The sequence below is a fragment of the Leptodactylus fuscus genome, chromosome 4 (genome assembly GCF_031893055.1).
Source record: "Leptodactylus fuscus isolate aLepFus1 chromosome 4, aLepFus1.hap2, whole genome shotgun sequence".
Classification (NCBI taxonomy): domain Eukaryota; kingdom Metazoa; phylum Chordata; class Amphibia; order Anura; family Leptodactylidae; genus Leptodactylus; species Leptodactylus fuscus.
The window spans coordinates 79,290,628-79,310,831 of record NC_134268.1 but is presented as its reverse complement, the minus strand read 5'-3'; the positions used below and the strand labels follow the sequence as shown (position 1 = coordinate 79,310,831).

The window sequence follows — 20,204 nt, the reverse complement described above, 5'->3', positions numbered from 1 at the left end:
ACTATGGGGCATAATACTGTGTGCAGTGACCACTTTGAAGCATAATAGTGTGTGCAGCGGCCCACTATGGGGCATAATGGTGTGTGCAGGAATGCGGTTTGTGCATGGGGTTTGGTTGGGGTCGGGGGGGGGGGGGGATGTTAACTGTTCGCCTTGAGCCCACCACTGAACATACCCCTAGCTGTTTTGCTCTACATGGATTCATGGTGACCCTAATGAAATTTCTGAAAATTTATAGACAGCCTGCAGGTAGGGAAAGTGAAATAAAGGCTGCTAGAAGGTGAAGAAAAATCACCTTTTCTTTTAGAACATATATTATAAAGTTTTGTGTTTTTACAAGTATTCCTGATATATATAGAAGGAAATTAAAGGACGAGGAATCAAGTTGAGCTATGAGGAGTAGGAGGTGAGCAATAGAATGAAGATAAACTATAGCACAGATAAAATATATGGCACAAATACAATACAATAAGTTGAAGATAGATAGATAGATAGATAGATAGATAGATAGATAATAGATAGATAGATAGATAGATATAGATAGATAGATAGATAGATAGATAGATAGATAGATAGATGATAGATAGATAGATAGATAGATAGATAGATAGATAGATAGATGATAGATAGATAGATATTGTGCAGCAACTATACACACATTAATAAGTCATACACTGACCTGTGTTATAAATTATTTTGATAACCTCTTACAATATTGAACTATATAAAGGTCACTTCTGTAAACTGATTCTAGGTTAAGGTGGTTATAAGTAATGTTAAAAACACCCCTTAACAGCAATTTGGTCCCATTTGGCAACACAGTTTGTTGCTAAATGTTCATTTGCTTACAATTGATCTTGCGATGTGCTTGAACTACCATAATTATAGTGATTCATTAGACCTATTTAGAGTATTCAAATTTCAAAGACAGCTCTCTAAGGAAAATTACCAAAATAATGTTTGATTGGGAAATCAATACAAGCTGTGCCCTTGTGTGACTTACTAAGGACTCCTCAACAAATGACTATGTGATGAAAGGTTAAAGATTATGTCCCATATCAAAATAAAAACCGCAGGCTCTTGAAATGCAAAGTTTACTTCCACAATGTTGAAAATAATAATTATCTATTCATGATCTGCCTTATACTCGTGTGAAAATAAGCAATAGTTATACCAAACAATGTATATATACGAGGGGTTAAAGCCTTTTGCAGTCCCCAAACAGCCTCAAGTCTCTCCTGGTGCAGCAGGAGAGCAGGGGTGAGATGGAACTTGCATGAGATCAGAAAGGAGCCAGGAAGATGATCAGTGCACATTGGCTGCAGTGTGAATAGATAACTATTTTCTTCATTTTCTAGTGTTCTTTGTATCTAGGTCTGTGAATGACCTCCTTGATATTCTGAATTATTGATATTCCAACTTCTTCCTTATCTATGACCAGTAACAGGCAGATGCATGTTCATGTTATGCTTTATGTGCTTGTTATTTTGAAGATCATAAGTCTTTCTTCTTTACTCTGTTCCATCTGATCCCAAAGAATTACACTGTAACATGCAAAGCCTTTGGACCCCAATCTTCTGCAGGATAAAAATCTTAGTCCTGATGAAGCACTTTCCAACTTTCTGCACCTTCCAATAAGTAAAATCCTGGAGATAACCATATGAGTGGATACTATATGCATGTATGCCTTGATGATGGCTGTTTCTACTGCTGCATAGGTGGAGCTGATTTACTATATTCTCTTTGGATGTGTACATGGATATCAGGACTCTGATATTGACATTTACAGTAACCCACCCAACTTAGAAGCACGATGGCACAGTAGTTAGCACAGTTGCCTTACAGCACTGGAATCTTGGGTTTGAATCCAGCCAAAGACAACATCTGCAATTTTGTATGTTCTTTCCATGCTTGCATTGGATTCCTACCACACTCCAAAGGCATATTGACAGGGAATTGAGATTGTGAGCCCAATAGTGAGTGATGACAATGTCTGTAAAGCGATATTGGAGCTATGTAAGAAATATGATAAATAACTTTACCCAAGAGACCATTCTTTGCATGCCGAGTAGTAAGAAGTTAATATAGAACATATGATATCTGCAGAAGAAGTCAAAACTATTTTGGACATCTGGATGAAAATTTATATCCATTCTTTCAAAATGCACCTGAAGAAAATTTCATTATGAAGATGGGTTTTGGTAGAGGTGTCTTTGAAAAAAGCAACCTACTACACATAGAGAGATTTGGGGGACAGATGCTAAAAGAAAAATATTGTCCCTTATATACCCTTATATTCACTTTCCACTCAATTCTGGACTTATCTTGTATAATCCAAAGAGTGCCTGCTTTTTGCAACATTGTTGAAGAGTCATGTAGCGTTTTTTTTTGTTTTTTTTTAAATTGAGGAGCAATAATTAGAGTTGAGCGAGTACTGTTCGGATCAGCCGATCCGAACAGCATGCACGCATTGAAATCAATGCACGCAGCCAGCACGCGGCGGGTTAAGCAGCCGGCTGCCGTCAAACCGGAAGCACCAGGTTATTCCATTCATTTCAATGCGTGCGTGCTGTTCGGATCGCTGATCCGAACAGTACTCGCTCAACTCTAGCAATAATGTTTTTTTTTTCCTTTTTCTATGATATTCTGTTCTTGTTTCCCCATATACAGTACTTTCCTCCTCTCCCATCCATTTTCCCATTAGTGTTGTGTTGAGATATGATTACAAACACTAGAAGCTATTACAAATGGACTCCATCTTATCCAACTTGTGACTTCTCTGTCCCTTTTGCTAAAAAAGAGATGAAACTGGTTGGCCTCCATCATGCTATGAGATTTCAATTGTATGTTTCAGTTTTCAGCCTTTAAGACACATAAAATTGACCATGAACTTTTCCCCATCAATCATTGCCATGGTGAACATTGTCTTCTACCCTATTTCTCTTTCTACCACCCTTTTGTAGACATTCACATCTAAGTCTGTTTTTGATTGGTTTATATGACATTGATACTAGAGATTTGTTAATTTTTCAAAAAATGTGATTCGGCAGCTTTGCAGAATTTTCTGACACGATTTGATCCCAATTTATTTGTGGCAAATCACATTAAGAAACAGCTATTTTCTGGCTGTAGAGAGCCCCACTGGGGGACCTGAACCAACGATGCACTGATGGCTGGTTGTTACGGTTCTGTGTGTATATATGAAAATAATAATTAACACAAACAGAACCGCTAAACTGCAGAACACCGCAGCGAGGTCCACAAACCCAGATGGGCAGCCGTATGCCTGAATATGAACCACCAGTTAAACTGCACTGGCAGTGATGTTGTGCAGCACCAATGTGAACAGGCTGCAACAGACTCTCTCCAGTTAACTTCACTGGGAAAGCGTGCCTGCGTATAGCAGTTTGAGTGAAGTCAAATGAAGCCTTGCAAAAAGCACCTGCTAATTACAGCAGAGGAACTAGGCCCTAGCATGTGCTTCACTCTGCTACACAATCAAGACTGCCAGGGGTTAACTTCACTCCTGGTCAGTAACAGGGCGGCCCCAAAATGTCTGAGCATGCTCAGTAGGGAAAGAATGGCACAGCCTCTGAGCAGCTGCAAAATGTCTGAGCATGCTCAGTGGGCCGAAAGCTGGACTTAGACTCCAGACACCTCACTGCACAATGCTGAGGGCGAGGTTTGGATTGGCCCGCAGGTGGCGCTATGCGCTGGACGGGAAGTCTGCGGGACTCCATCCTAACACTGGTTCAGCATGATAGACTGCATTGCACTTCTCACTTCTGGGCAGAATCAATGAGGTACTGGGGGCTGCAGAAGATGCAGGATCAACCAGGTCACTTGCCAGAACCTGGGCTGTAGAAGATGCGGCAAGATTGGGTGGTGCCGAGGGGGACATATTACATGGAGGAATCCCTTGGATGCCATGGTCATGTTTGACCACGTCATCCAAGGGGTTAAAACCTGCGATTGGAGCTGTACTCCAACCAGGAGTTATGGAGCATTGTGTTAGCCGTCAGTTACAGCTAACCACCGCTCCTGATGCTGTGGGCGATTGCAAAGGGGTTAATGGCTGTGACATCACAGGGCTGGCTGTCTGCTGATTGGCTGCATGCATGGTATTGTTGAGGAAATCCGGATTTGATGCAAATTGAATATTTCCTGAAATTTGGATCAAATTCCACTTTTGAAGCTTCGATTCTCTCATCTCTAATTGATACATATGATGTCTTTAAACAATTAGTTTCTATTTTCAGATTTAGCTTCTTTATGTCATGTAGTATAAATGTCAATAGTTTGAAAAATTCAATAAAACATTTCTAATAAATAGTATTCAATATGAAGCAAAGAGTATATAATATACTTATATAGTGTTATATAGTGAGGCTAATGCCCGACGTTGCTGAAATGCAGCTTTTTTTGTTGTAGCTTTTGTTGCAGTTTTATGAGCCAAAGTCAGGAGTGGATTGAGCAGAAGGAGAAGTATAAGAACTTCTTGTATATTCCCATTCCTTTTGTAGCCATTCATGGCTTTGGCTCAAAAAACCGCAGCAAAATCTGAAACAAAAAAGCTGCATTTCCACGATATGGGGCCTTAGCCTTAATGTGTTACTGCAACCTGTATGAGGTTTGTTTCATGATGGCCAGCCTTGCACAAAGGAGTCCTATGCCCCAAACCAAAAAGTGCCCTGTCCAAAAAGTTGCTGAAAATTACATATCAAAACTGCAAAGTGTGAAGTGGTCTTATATAACACAGGGAGCAAATCCAATGTCAAATTAGTACCTGGGCAAAATTAATTACTGTCATTTAATTTAACAAATTTTTTGGAGTGGGGTCATTATCCCAATGTGTACGTTGTTTAATGTGTAATGATTAAATGTATATTATGCATTCCAATGTATTATTTGTTAATATCTCTGTACTCATATTTTTTTCTTTTCTTTGTTATTAGGAATTATTCGAGTTGCTTCACAAATTGATAGAGAAACTAAAGATCAATATCATGTTATAGTACAAGCCAAAGATATGATTGGTGATGCAGGTGCCCTATCTGCAACAACAACTGTAGTAATTAATATATTAGATGTCAATGACAATGCACCAAAGTTTCAACAAAGTAAGAAAAATTCTCAGTTTTTTTGTGTCTTGCTGTAGGATTTTGTAATACATATGCATATTCATTTAAAATAAAGTATTCTGAAGCAATATAATCAGTATTGTCCTAGAAACTAGTTTACCAACGTCTGAGAAATGTTTCTAAATGTTGCAGGGATTATGCTAAAGACAATTTACAAAAAAAATTCATAAATGGACATGTACAAAGATGCTCTTGTTCTTGCTTAGTTTCCAAAGATAGAAGGAAAAAAAATAATTGTTGTATTACCATATATACTCGAGTGTAAGTCGACCTGAATATAAGCCGACCCCCTAATTTTACCACAGATAACGGGAAAAACTTAGTGACTCGAGTATAAGCCGAGGGGGGAAAATGCATGACATTCTGTTTATGCTCATGTTAATCCTAGCCGGCTTCAGGCCTATATGGTAATATCCCAGATGTCACGTGGTCTGGGATATTACCATATAGGCCCAAAGCCTATGGTAGTAGTAATAGCCTGTTACTGCTAGCACTGGCTTTAGGCCTGTATGCCAACAGGCTGCTACTGCTACCATAATGCTTTGGACCTGTATGATAATACCCCAGACGTCTGGGCCTATATGGTAATATCGCAGACCACGTGACATCTGGGATTTTACCATATAGGCCTGAAGCCAGCTAGGATTAACATCGGATCCCGGAGAGATGAGTAAAACTGTTTATTATTTTCTCTCACCTCCTCTGGGGCTCCGATTATTATACTCGGGGGGTCTGAAAAGACCCCCGAGTATAATAATAGCAGCAGTGGGATCGCGGCTGGGGCTTGGGCCTACTCACTGCCGGCCTCCGCGGCCTATAGTATAAGGTGATGCGGGGGTTGGCAGTGAGCAGACCCGGGGACAAACAAACATTAAGTTCTCATACTTACCGAACTCGCGCTGCTGCTCCCGCTGCCTTTCCTTCCCAATTGGATGGACAGAAACCTAAATTTTAAGCTAAAGAAACATTACCAAGCACCCCTTTAAATCACGTTGACCATGACAACCACACATGGAATAGGCAATGGGAAATCCAACAGTACCCACCCTTAACTATCATTGTGTATGTGTGTGTGGTGGACCTTCAAAAATTCACTTTTTTTGGCCTTTAACGTGAGCCCTTCCAAATTAAGTTAGAGGCCCTTAAGCTGAGCTACCAGCAGAGATTGAGGCCCTTGAGGTGACTTCAGCCTTTTACCAGCAGAGTTTTAGGCCCTTTAAGTTAGTTCAGCCTTGCACTAGCAGAGTTTTTTGCCCTTTGAGTGAGTTGAGCCTTGCACCAGCAGAGTGTTAGCCCCTTTAAAATTGTTAGCCCCTAAAATTGTGGTTCCAGAACCATCACTCTCATTGTGTGGGATTGATGCAGTGGATTGGAGTGAGGACCCAGACATTCACCTTGATTGTGATTGGGAAATGGATAACATTTTGGCATCAAGTCCTGAGGGTAAATTTTATTTAGAGGACCGCAAAGGTGGAGAATTGGCTACAACCACTACTACCGGTAATGGTCCTCTAATATCGGACTCTACATTACCTCTACAGGGTTCTGATCAGGTGCTAATAGTCCAAACAACATTCTCCAGTACTTTAGATGTAGATCAGAAACCACTTTCCCTTCCGACACCAGATTTAGCCAAGCTTCATCATCCTGCTGAGATGGAGCCACTAAACGAAACCTTGCCTTCCAAGGCATGTTCTGGAGCTGCAACTGAGCCAAATCTAAACACAGAGTCCTTTGGAACTGAACAAAATTCACCAGCAGTGTTTTTGGCCCTTGAAGTTAGTTGAGCCTTGCACCAGCAGTGTTTTTGTCCCTTGGGGTTAGTTGAGTCTTGCACCAGCAGTGTTTTTGGCCCTTGGAGTGAGTAGAGCCTTGCACCAGCAGTGTTTTTGGCCCTTGGAGTTAGTTGAGCCTTGCACCAGCAGTGTTTTTGGCCCTTTGGGTTAGTTGAGCCTTGCACCAGCAGTGTTTTTGTCTCTTGGAGTGAGTAGAGCTTTGCACCAGCAGTGTTTTTGACCCTTGGAGTGAGTAGAGCTTTGCACCAGCAGTGTTTTTGACCCTTGGAGTGAGTAGAGCCTTGCACCAGTAGTGTTTTTGGCCCTTGAGGTGAGTTGAGCCTTTAAACAGCAGTGTTTTTTGACCTTCAGGTGAGTTGAGCTATGCACCAGCAGTGTTTTATTTTTTGGCCTTTGGGGTGACTAGAGCCATGCAGCAGCAATGTTTTATTTTTTGGCCCTTGGGGTGACTAGAGCCTTGTAGCAGCAGTGTTTTATTTTTTGGTCCTTGGGGTGACCCCTAAAAAATTAGATTTCAGGCCCTTGGGGGTGAGTCCTAAAACATTAATTTTCAGGCCCTTGGGGGATCCCTAAGAAATTATTTTGCAGGCCCTTGGGTTGGAGCCCTTAAAAAAAATTGCACTGCAGGCCCTTGGGGTTATCCATGAAAAATGAATGAAGTTTTTTAAGAATTACATTAGGGTGAAGGGGCTGGGGTTGGAGGAGGAGGAGGACGATGAGTGAATTGGATGCTGGAAGCCCCTCTCCAGTACCTGGACTGTGGACTGGATATCCACATCCACATCCTCGCCCACGTCCCCTGCTGCTACTGACGAGGGGCACTGTTGGCAGCCCCTCTCCAGTACCTGGACTGTGGACTGCATACCCAGCTGGATATCCACGTCCACATCCTCGCCCACGTCCCCTGCTGCTACTGACGAGGGCCACTGCTGGCAGCCCCTCTCCAGTACCTGGACTATGGACTGGATACTCAGCTGGATATCCATGTCCACGTCTTCGCCCACGTCCCCTGCTGCTACCCTGCTGCATGATTGGCAGGTTCACTGTATGTTTCTCAAACTGAGAACAAGCTCTCCCTATCACTCCAAAACGAAAATGAGACGAAGATGGCTGACACTATTCTTATGAATCAGAGGTCACATGTTTTCGGCAGACAATGGGTTTTTCCATTTTTTTTTCAATGCCTACATTGTCCTAGTTCCTGTCCCACCTCCCCAGCACAGTTATTGGTGCAAAAAACACGCCAGGGAAGGTGAGAGGGGATACGAATTTTTACTGCATTTGCTTTGTGTTATTCGATTGGAATCGAATATATCGAACAGCCTGATATTCGATCGAATACCAATTCGATCGAACGCCGTTCGCTCATCTCTAATGATCTGCAAAGAGGAGTGGGCCAAAATTCCTCCTGACATGGGCACAAACCTCATCATAAGCTACAAAAAAATGTTTGACCTTGTGCGCTCCAACAGGAGTTTTGCCACCAAGTATTATGCCTTGTTTGCCAGAGGGAAGAAATACTTATTTCTCTATGCAAAATGCAAATAAATCTATAAAATGTATACAATGTGATTTTCTGGATTTTATTTTTAATATTCTATCTTTCACTGTCAACATTAACCTACTCTTAAAATTAAAGATTGTTCATGTCTTTCTCAGTGGGCAAACTTACAAAATCAGCAAGGGATGAAATAATCATTTCCTTCGCTGTGTACTTGAGGTTGTTTCTATGAATATCTATCTACTATCGCTATCTATCTATCTATCTATCTATCTATCTATCTATCTATCTTCTTTTTTTTTATCAAACAGACTAATCAAGTTATATTCAAATGCATCTGTATATATATATATATATATATATATATATATATATATATATATATATATTCATAGATTGTTCAATGGTAATATTAAGTTTTTAAAGGCAAGGCAAGTGATTAAAAACAAATATTAATCACAATCACAAATGTTTCAAAAAATTGCACTTTATTTTTCAGAGACATATGAGATGTCAATAATTGAATCCGCAACTATCGGAGAAATTGTTGGAACAATTTTGGCTGATGATTTTGATATAGGAAAAAATGCAGAAATTAATTATTTAATAGAAGAAAGGGGAGACTACAACATGTTTGATATACACACTGATAGTTTGACACAAGAAGGAATAATTACTCTAAAAAAGGTAAACTGTGCTATGCTGTACTATATTGATTGATTTTTCTCTATTTTTTTCTTTTAGAAAATGTTAAAAGGTAAATTGTAACTTGCATTTAAAATCATAAAAGAACACTGTTTCTTTTCAAGTTACAACCATGAACAAAAATAACTAAAGCAGCCCTCCCCTGACTCCTGATGTCCCAGCTCTCTAAACCTCTAATACAGTGGTGTCAAACTCATTTTCACCGAAGGCCACATCAGCCTTATGGTTGTCTTCAAATGGCCATTGCAGCTATGCTAGTTAGACAAAGTTATAATTCCGGCCCATTGAAGGCAACCATAAGTCTGATGCTAACATATTGTTAAACAACACAAAACATGTTGGTAAAAATTCTTACCTATTTTATTTTCTGCCTGAATATTCCATCATAAGCAATAGTATCCTAATTATTCCCCACCCTACAGGTAATAGTCCCCGCATAGGTAATTCTCACGCAGACACACATCCATATATACTGTGTGACGCCACTGTGGAGCACATTATACTGTATGTTGGCCACTTTGGAGCACTTTATACTGTTTGGGGCCACTGTGGAGCCTATTGTACTGTGTGGGGACACTGAACAGCATATTATACTGTGTTGTGGCCACTGTGGAGCATTTTATACTGTGTGTGGGGCCATTGTGGAGAATCTGGGTTAAGAATATAAAAAGGACTGGCGCCCATAAGTTGAAAAAAGAGATGATGATCTGTCAGTTGCAGCTCCTCCCGGGCACCATCCAAAGGGTGGTGAACAAATATAGAATACAAATAGGGTAAAAACCGGCAATAGAGGGAGAACTACTGAGTGAAGAGTGAGTCCAAGGGTTAATTGGTAACGTCACTTTATTGGTTCCAATGACAGATGATAAAATGATAGGCTACTCGTTTCGGCGCTGAACAAGCATCTTCTTCAGGTCAATGTATATTTCACTGTCAGAGTGTGGGAACCTATTGTTGGAGAATATTATACTGTGTGGGGGCTAAGGTGAAGCATATTACACTGCATGGGGCCCCTTCATTATTTACATCACACCTCAGCTATTTAATAGCAGATGTGATATTATCACATAATGCGATTAGACTGCACAGTCACAACAGATATGTATGATGTAAATTGTAAAGGGGTGAGGGCACTTGCAAAAGCACTATGGCCCCTTCAAAGATTTGATGAGCAGGTGCCCTGTGTATTTGATCTGCTTTGATCTATAACAATTTTTAGGACCCCTGAGATCAAATGTTTATCAGAACATGTAGCTCCAAGTACTGTTTACAAAATTCTTAATAATTAACATTTACCATATGTCTACTTTATATTGGCATTGTTTTTCAATGTCCTTTTACTTTTCTGGGATGTTACAAGGCTTATCAATTTAGTAGCAAATTCTCAGATTTTCAGGATAATTTCAAGGTTCTGTTTTCTAGGCACCTTGTCAGTTATGAAAAGGACGTTGAGGGGCCACTATAATAGAAAACTCCAATAAATGACCACATTTTAGAAACTATACTTCTCAAACTATTCAAAACATGTATAGGAACTATGTTATGCCTTTAGGTTTTCCACAGGAATTAATGCAATATAGCAATGAAATTTCAAAATGTCCTTTTTTTTAATGCACATTTTAAAATTCATACCAGTTTTTCCTGTAACAAAGACACAGTTAACAGCAAAACCTACCATAATATTTATTACTCTGATTCTGTAGTTTGTAGAAATATCCCATATGTGGCCCTAATGTGCAATTTGACTAAAACACAGTCCTTAGAAATGAAAGAGCACCTTTATGGATTTTGGTGCAGTGATTTCACTAGGATAGTTTTTAGACACCATATTGCATTTGCAGTATCGTTAGAGGTACACATAACAGCGGCAGCCCCCCAAAAGTGACCTTTTGGAAACTATACTCCTTAAGGAATTCATCTAAAGCTGATATGACAATTTTTTACCCCAAGGCTTTTCAATTAACTTATTTAAATTTTGCTGATCATACAGCAATTGGAGCTATGGTGTGCCAATCCAAGTGTCTGAAGGACACACACAGTTACACCAGATATTATTACATAAGCAAAAGCACTGATGCCCAATATTAAAACATAACATTTATTAATTCCTATATAAAATACCTTGATCCCTTATAAAATATCCTTGTGTAAGGACAACAGATAGTCAAGCTTACAGACTCAGCACATGAGTATTATTCTTTCCTCACCCATGTAGCAAAGCCCAACCGTCTATCAGATGTAATAAATAGAAACGGTCTTACCAGGTCTAGTCGCCGGCAGGAGTACTGTGGACAAAGGGTTAATTCAGGAATCCTCCCTATGCATATTCTCACAATGACCCTCAGTTCCCCGTAACTCCCGCCCTGACAAGGGCAGTCCACAGCTGTCCCTTACAGTTGCCTGGTATAATACAGTATATATCCCTACGCGTTTCCTGGCACCGTATTGCGCCAATCATCAGGGTATTTTCAAAAACACTAAAGTATCCAAGTACTATGCCTGCCCACAGTGGTGAGACTAGACTAACTTAGCTAGACAGTGCTAACCAGCATGACTACCAATGATGACTATGATAGCTATCATAGTCATCATTGGTAGTCATGCTAGTTAGCACTGTCTAGCTAAGTTAGTCTAGTCTCACCACTGTGGGCAGGCATAGTACTTGGATACTTTAGTGTTTTTGAAAATACCCTGATGATTGGCGCAATACGGTGCCAGGAAACGCGTAGGGATATATACTGTATTATACCAGGCAACTGTAAGGGACAGCTGTGGACTGCCCTTGTCAGGGCGGGAGTTACGGGGAACTGAGGGTCATTGTGAGAATATGCATAGGGAGGATTCCTGAATTAACCCTTTGTCCACAGTACTCCTGCCGGCGACTAGACCTGGTAAGACCGTTTCTATTTATTACATCTGATAGACGGTTAAATTTTGCTGGCAATTTGAAAAAAATATATATATATTTTATCAGTTATATGTACTTTTTCATAATTTTTTCCCTTTTACCAGGGAATAAAGTAACCCATCTTATACAATTTGTCCTGAGTACAGCAATGCCCTATCTGTGATCCAGAACCATTGTTTGTGCACTGAGGAAGGCTCAGAAGTGAAAGAGCGTTATTTGCCTTTGGAGCTCTAATTTTGCTGCAATGGTTTATAGGTACTATGTCACATTTCCAGAGCCCTAGCAGTGCCACAACAGTGTAAAACCGCACAAAATTATCCCCATTTTGGAAATTAGACCTCTTAAGGAATTCATCTAGGGTATAGCATTTTGACCTCACAAGCTTTTCCAAAAAATGTTACTGTACAGCCGATGGTACAGAAGGAGAATTGCAATTTTTGAATCATATATATCAATTCAGTACACAATTTATTGTGCCCACTTTGTGTCATCAGAAACTTGCACTTTTTGGTGGGCTATCCTGGGTACAAAAACGTTGTATATGTGGGTGTAAACTGCTGCTTGGACAAACAGCAGGGCTCAGACGAAAAGGAGCACTGTGCTTTGAAGCTTTTGGAGTACAGATTTAGAGGGACTTTCTGGATACAATGTTGTTTTTGCACAGCCAAGAAAAGGGGAATTCCCTAGGGAGCCGCCCCTTTTTGAAAACTGCACTCCTCAAGGAACTTATCAAGGAGTTTAGTGACCATTAGTATCCCAGACGTGAATGCACAGCAGATAGTGAAAAGTGAATATGTAAACCCTACAGAGTACATAGGAAACACCAGATTCACTGCTATTTCCCTAGTAGTTACAATGATCAGAAGGTCACTCTGGGGGTCTAGTTTCTTTTCCCTTGTAAGTTCTAAATCTGGGGTGTCCCCTGATATACACTCTCACAGCTTATACATTCTCTTTCTGCCACAGCCAATTTGTTCTAATGATTTGGCAATTTTGGGGATTTTTGTCTTCACAGTATACAAGCTAATTTTTATTTTTTATTTTTCTGGTAATGAAGCCATATGAGAGCTGTTTTTTATGAGATAAGATGCATTTTGTAATGATACCATTTTTGGGTGCCTATTAGAGATGAGCGAGTAGTATTCGATCGAGTAGGTACTCGATCAAATATTACGGTATTCAAAATACTCGTACTTGATCGAGTACCACTCACTATTCGAATGGAAAAGTTCGATGCAGAACCAGCATTGATTGGCCGAATGCTATACAATCGGCCAATCAACGCTGTTTCTTCTCCTACCTTTAGAAGTCTCCGTGCAGCTTCCCCAGAGCCAACTGCGTATGCCCGCACTACATTTTCTTGTAGTGCGGGCATGCGAAGTCGGCTATGCCCAGACCCAATGCCTGGCAGAGCGAATTCAGAGCCGGAAGATACCGCGGGAACGCTGCACGGAGAAGACTTCTCGGAGGATCCAGCCCGAACCCCACTCGTGGACTTGGTAAGTGTAATTTGATCGAATGTTGCCTACCCCTGAAACGAGCATTTTCCCCCCATAGACTATAATAGGATTCGATATTCGATTCGAGTAGTCGAATATTGAGCGGCTACTCGAAATGAATATCGAATATCGAACATTTTACTGTTCGCTCATCTCTAGTGCCTATAGCTTATTGAATACATTTAATAAACTCTTTTTTGGTGGATTAAATAAAACCCCATCAATTCTGACAATGCATTGATTTCATTCAAATGTCGGCGGATGGTTTGCACCCTGAGCCTGCAGGACAGCTTGAATTTCTTTGGAACTTCACTGGGGCTGCTTATCCACCATCTGGAATATCCTAGGTTGAAAACTTCTCTTTTCTCTTCCATCCACATCCAGGTAGATTAGCTACTGTGCCATGGGTTGATTGTATTAAGAAAGTTCCCAATAATTTTGCCCCATTCATTTTTGGAGTTTTCTGTGAAATTTTGATAACTTATTTTTTCTCTGTTTTTGTATTGTTCCAATACACACAAAGGAAATAAATATATGTATAACATAACAATAATTTTCTGGGAGAAATACTTTTCTGGAAAAAATTCAGGGGTGCCAACACTTATAGCAAATGCATCACATTTTATTGATATATATATTTTTGTTTTTTGTGTTTAGCTTGTCGACTTTGAAAGCAGAAGTAGAAGATATAACATTCAAGTAAGAGCTGAAAACAAGTATAAGCCTGAATTTTTTGATACAGCAACCATAAGAATCTACGTTGTTGATGTTGATGAACCTCCAGTGTTTCTTGAAAGAGAATATTTCATGGAAATTCCTGAAAGTGTTCCAGTTGGTTCATATGTTGGTTCTGTGACTGCAAAAGACCCTGACACCACTGATACTGTAATAAGGTGAAAACATCTGTATGCTATTTTAGTATAACAAACATAATGCCTATTTTCATAATTAGCATAATTTTTATAACATGTAAAAAAAACATATGCTATAATAATAATATACATAAGAGACTTCAATTCTGTAAGAGCTTTGGGATCACACATGGGTAAAAAGAATAATTACAAAAAAAAACATATCTGTTTCAACTTCAACTCCTGGAAGGCAGAGGAGTTGAATGAAGGGAGGGAAGAAGGATAAAGGGGTTCTTCAAGCTTTGATGCCAATAGTCTGGCATATGACTGCTGAGGCCACTGATTCACTACAATAATCACGTGTCAGTATGGTACCTCATTACTAGTAGATTTGAAACAAAAAACAGCAGAGGATTGACAGAGGATCCATGCTGGGCTTACATAAGTGTTCATCTAATTTTCTTCAATAGAATAATCTAAGCTTTCATTGAATACATTAATTGCTTCTAATATGGCCATCTCCTGAGGTAAATGTTCTAAAGACTCACAGCTCATTTGGTAAAGAATCTTTGAGCCCTTTTTTCTCTAAACTGAGGCCGAGGGAGTGAAAGTTTCTGCAACAGATCTGCTGCTTTCTGGACCAAATAAATAAAGTAGAATTTTGAATTAACCCATTATCCAAAAGAATAGAGGTAACAATATGAAATATTGTAACAAGCACAAGCACTCAAGTAAACTGTTTTTGTCCTACCTAGTTGAAAATGAGCCTGTGTTTAGTGTGATGTTACTTAATAACTACCAACATCTTTATTGTGAATTTATGTGCTTTCCTTCTGGAGCACAAATCTAGTCCCTGCTACTCTAATGTGTACAATGTTTCCTATAGGACCAGGAGACCACACAAATATGAATATATGCTAGCCTGTATTCATGTCCAATAATATGCATATAGTACATTAAAACAACACCAATCAATAAATAAAGATTAACAAAAGAATTGCAAGATTTATTTAACATAATTAATAGAGATGAGTGAACAGTAAAATGTTCGAGGTTCGATATTCGTTTCGAATAGCCCCTCAATATTCGACTACTCGAATCGAATATTGAACCCTATTATAGTCTATGAGGGAAAATGCTCGTTTCAGGGGTAGGCAATGTTCGATCAAATTATACTTACCAAGTCCACGAGTGAAGGTCGGGCTGGATCCTTCGAGCAGTCTTCTCCTTGCAGCATCCCCGCGGCGTCTTCCGGCTCTGAATTCACTCTGCCAGGCATTGGGCCTGGGCAGAGCCGACTGCGCATGCCCGCACTACAAATGGACATGCATAGTCGGCTCTGCCCAGGCCTGAAGCCTGGCAGAGTGAATGAAGAGCCAGAAGACGCCGCGGGGAAACTACACGGAGAAGACTTCTAAAGGTAGGAGAAGAACCAGCGTTGATTGGCCGACTGTATAGCATTCGGCCAATCAATGCTGGTTCTGCATCAAACTTTTCCATTCGAATAGCGAGTGGTACTCGATCGAGTACGAGTATTTCGAATACCGTAGTATTCAATTAAATACCTACTCGATCGAGTACTACTCGCTCATCTCTATTAATTAACAGAAATATGAAAACAGTTAAGAGGGTGACATCAACTAAGGAAAGAGTAAGATACAGGCAATACGAAGCAAGGAAGTACTATAAGATAAGACAATTTAAGCAAGATCCACACAACCAAACTCAATATAAAAGTATGTGCTTATCTCTTATAAGACCTCACACACTTCTCACCTAATAGTATATATTCAACTCAGTGGACTTTTTGCATTATTTGTCGGTATGGGATAAATCAACCATATGCTGTATAAAAACCCAGTTCCGATTAATGGATTAGATTTTCGACAGCAGAAATGTCTGTAACAATTGTTTCACATGTGAATTGATTCATGTACTTACAGATGAACTGAGACATTATATTGAGAGATGCAATTTCACTTTAACTTCTCTAGGTATGACATCCTTCACAACAAGCACTCCAGATCATTTGAAATTTATCCAAATAATGGTTCCATCTTCACAATGAAATCTTTGGATCGAGAAGTTGATCTGTGGCATAATATAACAGTTACTGCAACAGAGGCAAGTAAGTGATAGTTCTAAATACATCCATCTATTATTTATCTATCTCTATCTGTATATTTTTCTGTACTATCTATCTATCTATCTATCTATCTATCTATCTATCTATCTATCTACCATGGTACAAGAAAAAGCAAGCCATTAATCTCAGTCAATAAATGCTGGGTAAAAAATATGCAAATCTATTCTCCAGGATGTAATTAGGAGAACAGTGCACTCTGTATGCCGCCCTCTAGAGGGCAGCATCCTTAACATCATGCATGACTCAGTTAAAAAGTCTAATTAATCATGATGCAGATTTATTTGCCAAATTAGTATTTCTATTCCAAAAGGAACAGATTCCCAGCTATGGACAGCGCTGTTTCGGCCTATTGGGCCTTCCTCAGCATAGTATGGGGATACTGATTTTCTGAGTGAGAGACTATAGACCAGGGTCAGGGGATAATCGTACATATCAGAGAGAGTGTGGGAGGATGCTGCCCTCTAGAGGGCGGCGTACAGAGTGCACTGTTCTCCTAATTACATCCTGGAGAATAGATTTGCATATTTTTTACCCAGAATCCCTAGCGGAGCAGGAATGACTTGTAAGTCTCCGTACTGCCTATGTAGGCATACACTCTCCCTGATGTGTACGATTATCCCCTGACCCTGGTCTATAGTCTCTCACTCTGCCAAATCAGTATCCCTACGCTATGCTGAGGAAGGCCCAATAGGCCGAAACAGCATTGTCCATAGCTGGGAATCTGTTCCTTTTGGAAATAGAAAAACTAATTTGGCAATTAAATCCACATCATGATCAATTAGACTTTTTGCGGAGCATGAATGACGGAGCATGAATGACTTGTAAGTCTCCGTATTGCCTATGTAGGTAAACACTCTCCCTGATGTGTACAATTATCCCCTGACCTCAATAAATGCTGTAACATATAGTAAAACATATGCACCTTATATCAAGTCAGTATGTGCTAGGATTTTTCTTTATCCTCACAGTTTTACTACAATGTGAAGGTTACTCAGATTGGAATAATAATAATAATAATAATAATAATAATAATTATTATTATTATTATTATTATTGTTTATTTATATAGCACCATTAATTCCATGGTGCTTTACATTTGGGGGTTACATACAATACACAAAATATACAGGTACATATCATACTAACAGTGATCGTCTGGCACAGTGGGGTAGAGGGCCCTGCCCGCGAGGGCTTACAATCTATGAGGGGAGGGGGGTAGAGACAGAAGGAGAGGGGGAGACTGTATAGATGGGGGTGCGGTGATAGTGTTATTGGAGGTTGTAGGCCTTCCTGAATAGGTGAGTCTTCAGGGCCTTTTTGAAGCCTGTGATTGTGGGGGTCAGTCTTATGTGTCGTGGTAAGATGTTCCAGAGTATGGGGGATGCACGGGAGAAATCTTGGAGACGGTTGTGTGAGGAGCGGATGAGGGCAGAGCGGAGTAGGAGGTCATTGGAGGATCTGAGGTTACGTGTGGGCAGGTAGCGGGAGATGAGGTCAGAGATATATGGAGGGGACAGGTTGTGGATGGCTTTGTATGTTAGCGTTAGTAGCTTGAACTCAATTCGCGGGGTTATGGGTAACCAGTGGAGGGACTGGCAGAGGGGAGCAGCCGATGAGGATCGGGGGGTGAGGTGGATTAAGCGAGCAGCACAGTTTAGGGTGGACTGGAGGGGGGCGAGGGTGTTAGCTGGGAGTCCATGCAGAAGGGTGTTGCAGTAGTCTAAGCGGGAGATTATGAGGGCCTGGACAAGCATCTTGGTAGTTTCTGGGGTGAGGAAGGAGCGGATTCGGTGGATGTTCTTGAGCTGGAGGCGACGAGGTGTTGAGGGTGATAATTGATAATATCTATGTCGTCCAAAATTATTATTCAGAATTCAGTTGGTCATAACATACAGTATACATAATTTGTAACAGAAATCTGCTATTTTATGCATGCACCGATAATTTTATATAAATTAAACACAACTTAAAACTAAATTAAGAAACATATTGACGTTATAAACCCTTCTTATGAAGTGACTTTGACAAATGTATTATTTATTGATTATAAATATTTTATATTCCTGTTTGTTATTCAGAATCTCCAACCTATACATCATACGTGCATGTGTATATTCAAGTCCTGGATGTCAATGATAATGCTCCCCAACTTGAACATATACCTGATATATATGTTTGTGAAAAATCCAGATTGGAACAGGTAATATATAGGACATACTTTTCAATTTGACATAATATTGTAATGAATCATGTGAAATAATATTCATGCTGCTGTGTTTTGTCTGGTTATATATGCTAGACAGCAGGATTATCTGGATGTGAAATTTGCAATGCATTTCAAACCCTGGGACTATGATGAAAATTATTATACAAGTTTTTTTTTAAAGTGCATTGTAATATTCCTTACCGAAGAATCATTTCAAGAACTTTGATTTGTATCATATCAAGAACTTTGATAACTTTGACTGGTCTCTGTACCAATGCCTAGTGAGAGACATTACCCATTCTGACCCATGTTGAGACCTCTAACACAGTCAGCCAGTGTCCTACTCTGCACTGATGACAGGCATAAACCTTGAAACAGCTGTCTTCAGATGGGAATCTCTTCCTTATGGAGAAGTCATACTGGCTTGACTATTATTTCCAGATTATGCCCATTGGTATCTTTGCAGACAGGTATTAATCTGTAGGGAGCTACCGTCCAATAGGTGGCAATAGAGCAAATCCCTCTTTTTTTCCCCAATTAAGTCTTATTTGTATTCCTTACCAACATTTCTTAGCATCTTAGCAGGGTCTAATAAGTCCTGTACCCACCTCTCCCTAATAAGAGACATTACCCCTTCTGACCCTTGTCGAGATTTCTCATACAGCAACCAGTACCCTACTCTGAACTGATGAGAGTCAAAAACCTTGAAACAGCTATCTGCAGATGGGAATCTCTTCCTTCTGGAGAGCGTCTTACTGGCTTGTGATATACAGTGTATATGTTCATAAAGAACATATTTTTGGAGTGTATGACTGAGTGTTGGATAAAAGAACAAAGCAACTAAGGGAACCCATCTAATACAAATGACATGGCATGATAAACGAATATTTTACAGACTGCAATTTATTTTACTCACAAGGCAGCAGGCCATAGACACAACTAGGATAGTTGTCCCATCACCGTGTGATAACTTAACACTGTGAACTATTCTTTAGAAAGGATATTTAACTTGTGATGCACATATATGAACATTACTATCCACAAAGGCAGGTAAGGGAGAACATATCTGTATATGTAAATGTATCACTAATGTTTTTAGCTCATCTTTAAAAAATCAATTCAATTATACTTGTTGTCTAAAATAAAATCCCCATAAAGGAATATTTTGTATTATCCACCATTGAAAACTCTGTTGGACTTGTTTCTAGCAGTTGTTCCTTGTTCTACATTTTACTATGTCTTGTTTTGCCCTTTGCTTGTGTCCTTAAAAACATTCTAAACTGCTTTCGTAACAGATTAAAACAAGCCCCGTAAACAAACTAAGAGAAACTTAAAAGAACAATAACAGCATAAAATTCAGCAGCAGCATGAATTAATGGAACTATAAATGAATATCTAATACATTTAAAAGAATTGGGCCTTACTTCTAAAGACACATTTTTGCTCTCTTG

At 39.7% G+C, this 20,204-nt stretch overlaps 1 protein-coding gene across 1 annotated transcript in view; it reads left to right on the top strand.

Annotated features, from left to right (window-relative positions):
• LOC142200383 (cadherin-19-like) overlaps positions 1-20,204 on the top strand; it is a 95,109-nt gene that overhangs the window by 55,495 nt on the left and 19,410 nt on the right. The window contains exons 5-9 of the mRNA XM_075270716.1: positions 4,956-5,120; positions 8,938-9,125; positions 14,208-14,443; positions 16,396-16,529; positions 18,626-18,747. Coding sequence (XP_075126817.1) covers positions 4,956-5,120; positions 8,938-9,125; positions 14,208-14,443; positions 16,396-16,529; positions 18,626-18,747 — 845 coding nt within the window. The remainder of the gene's footprint in view (positions 1-4,955; positions 5,121-8,937; positions 9,126-14,207; positions 14,444-16,395; positions 16,530-18,625; positions 18,748-20,204) is intronic.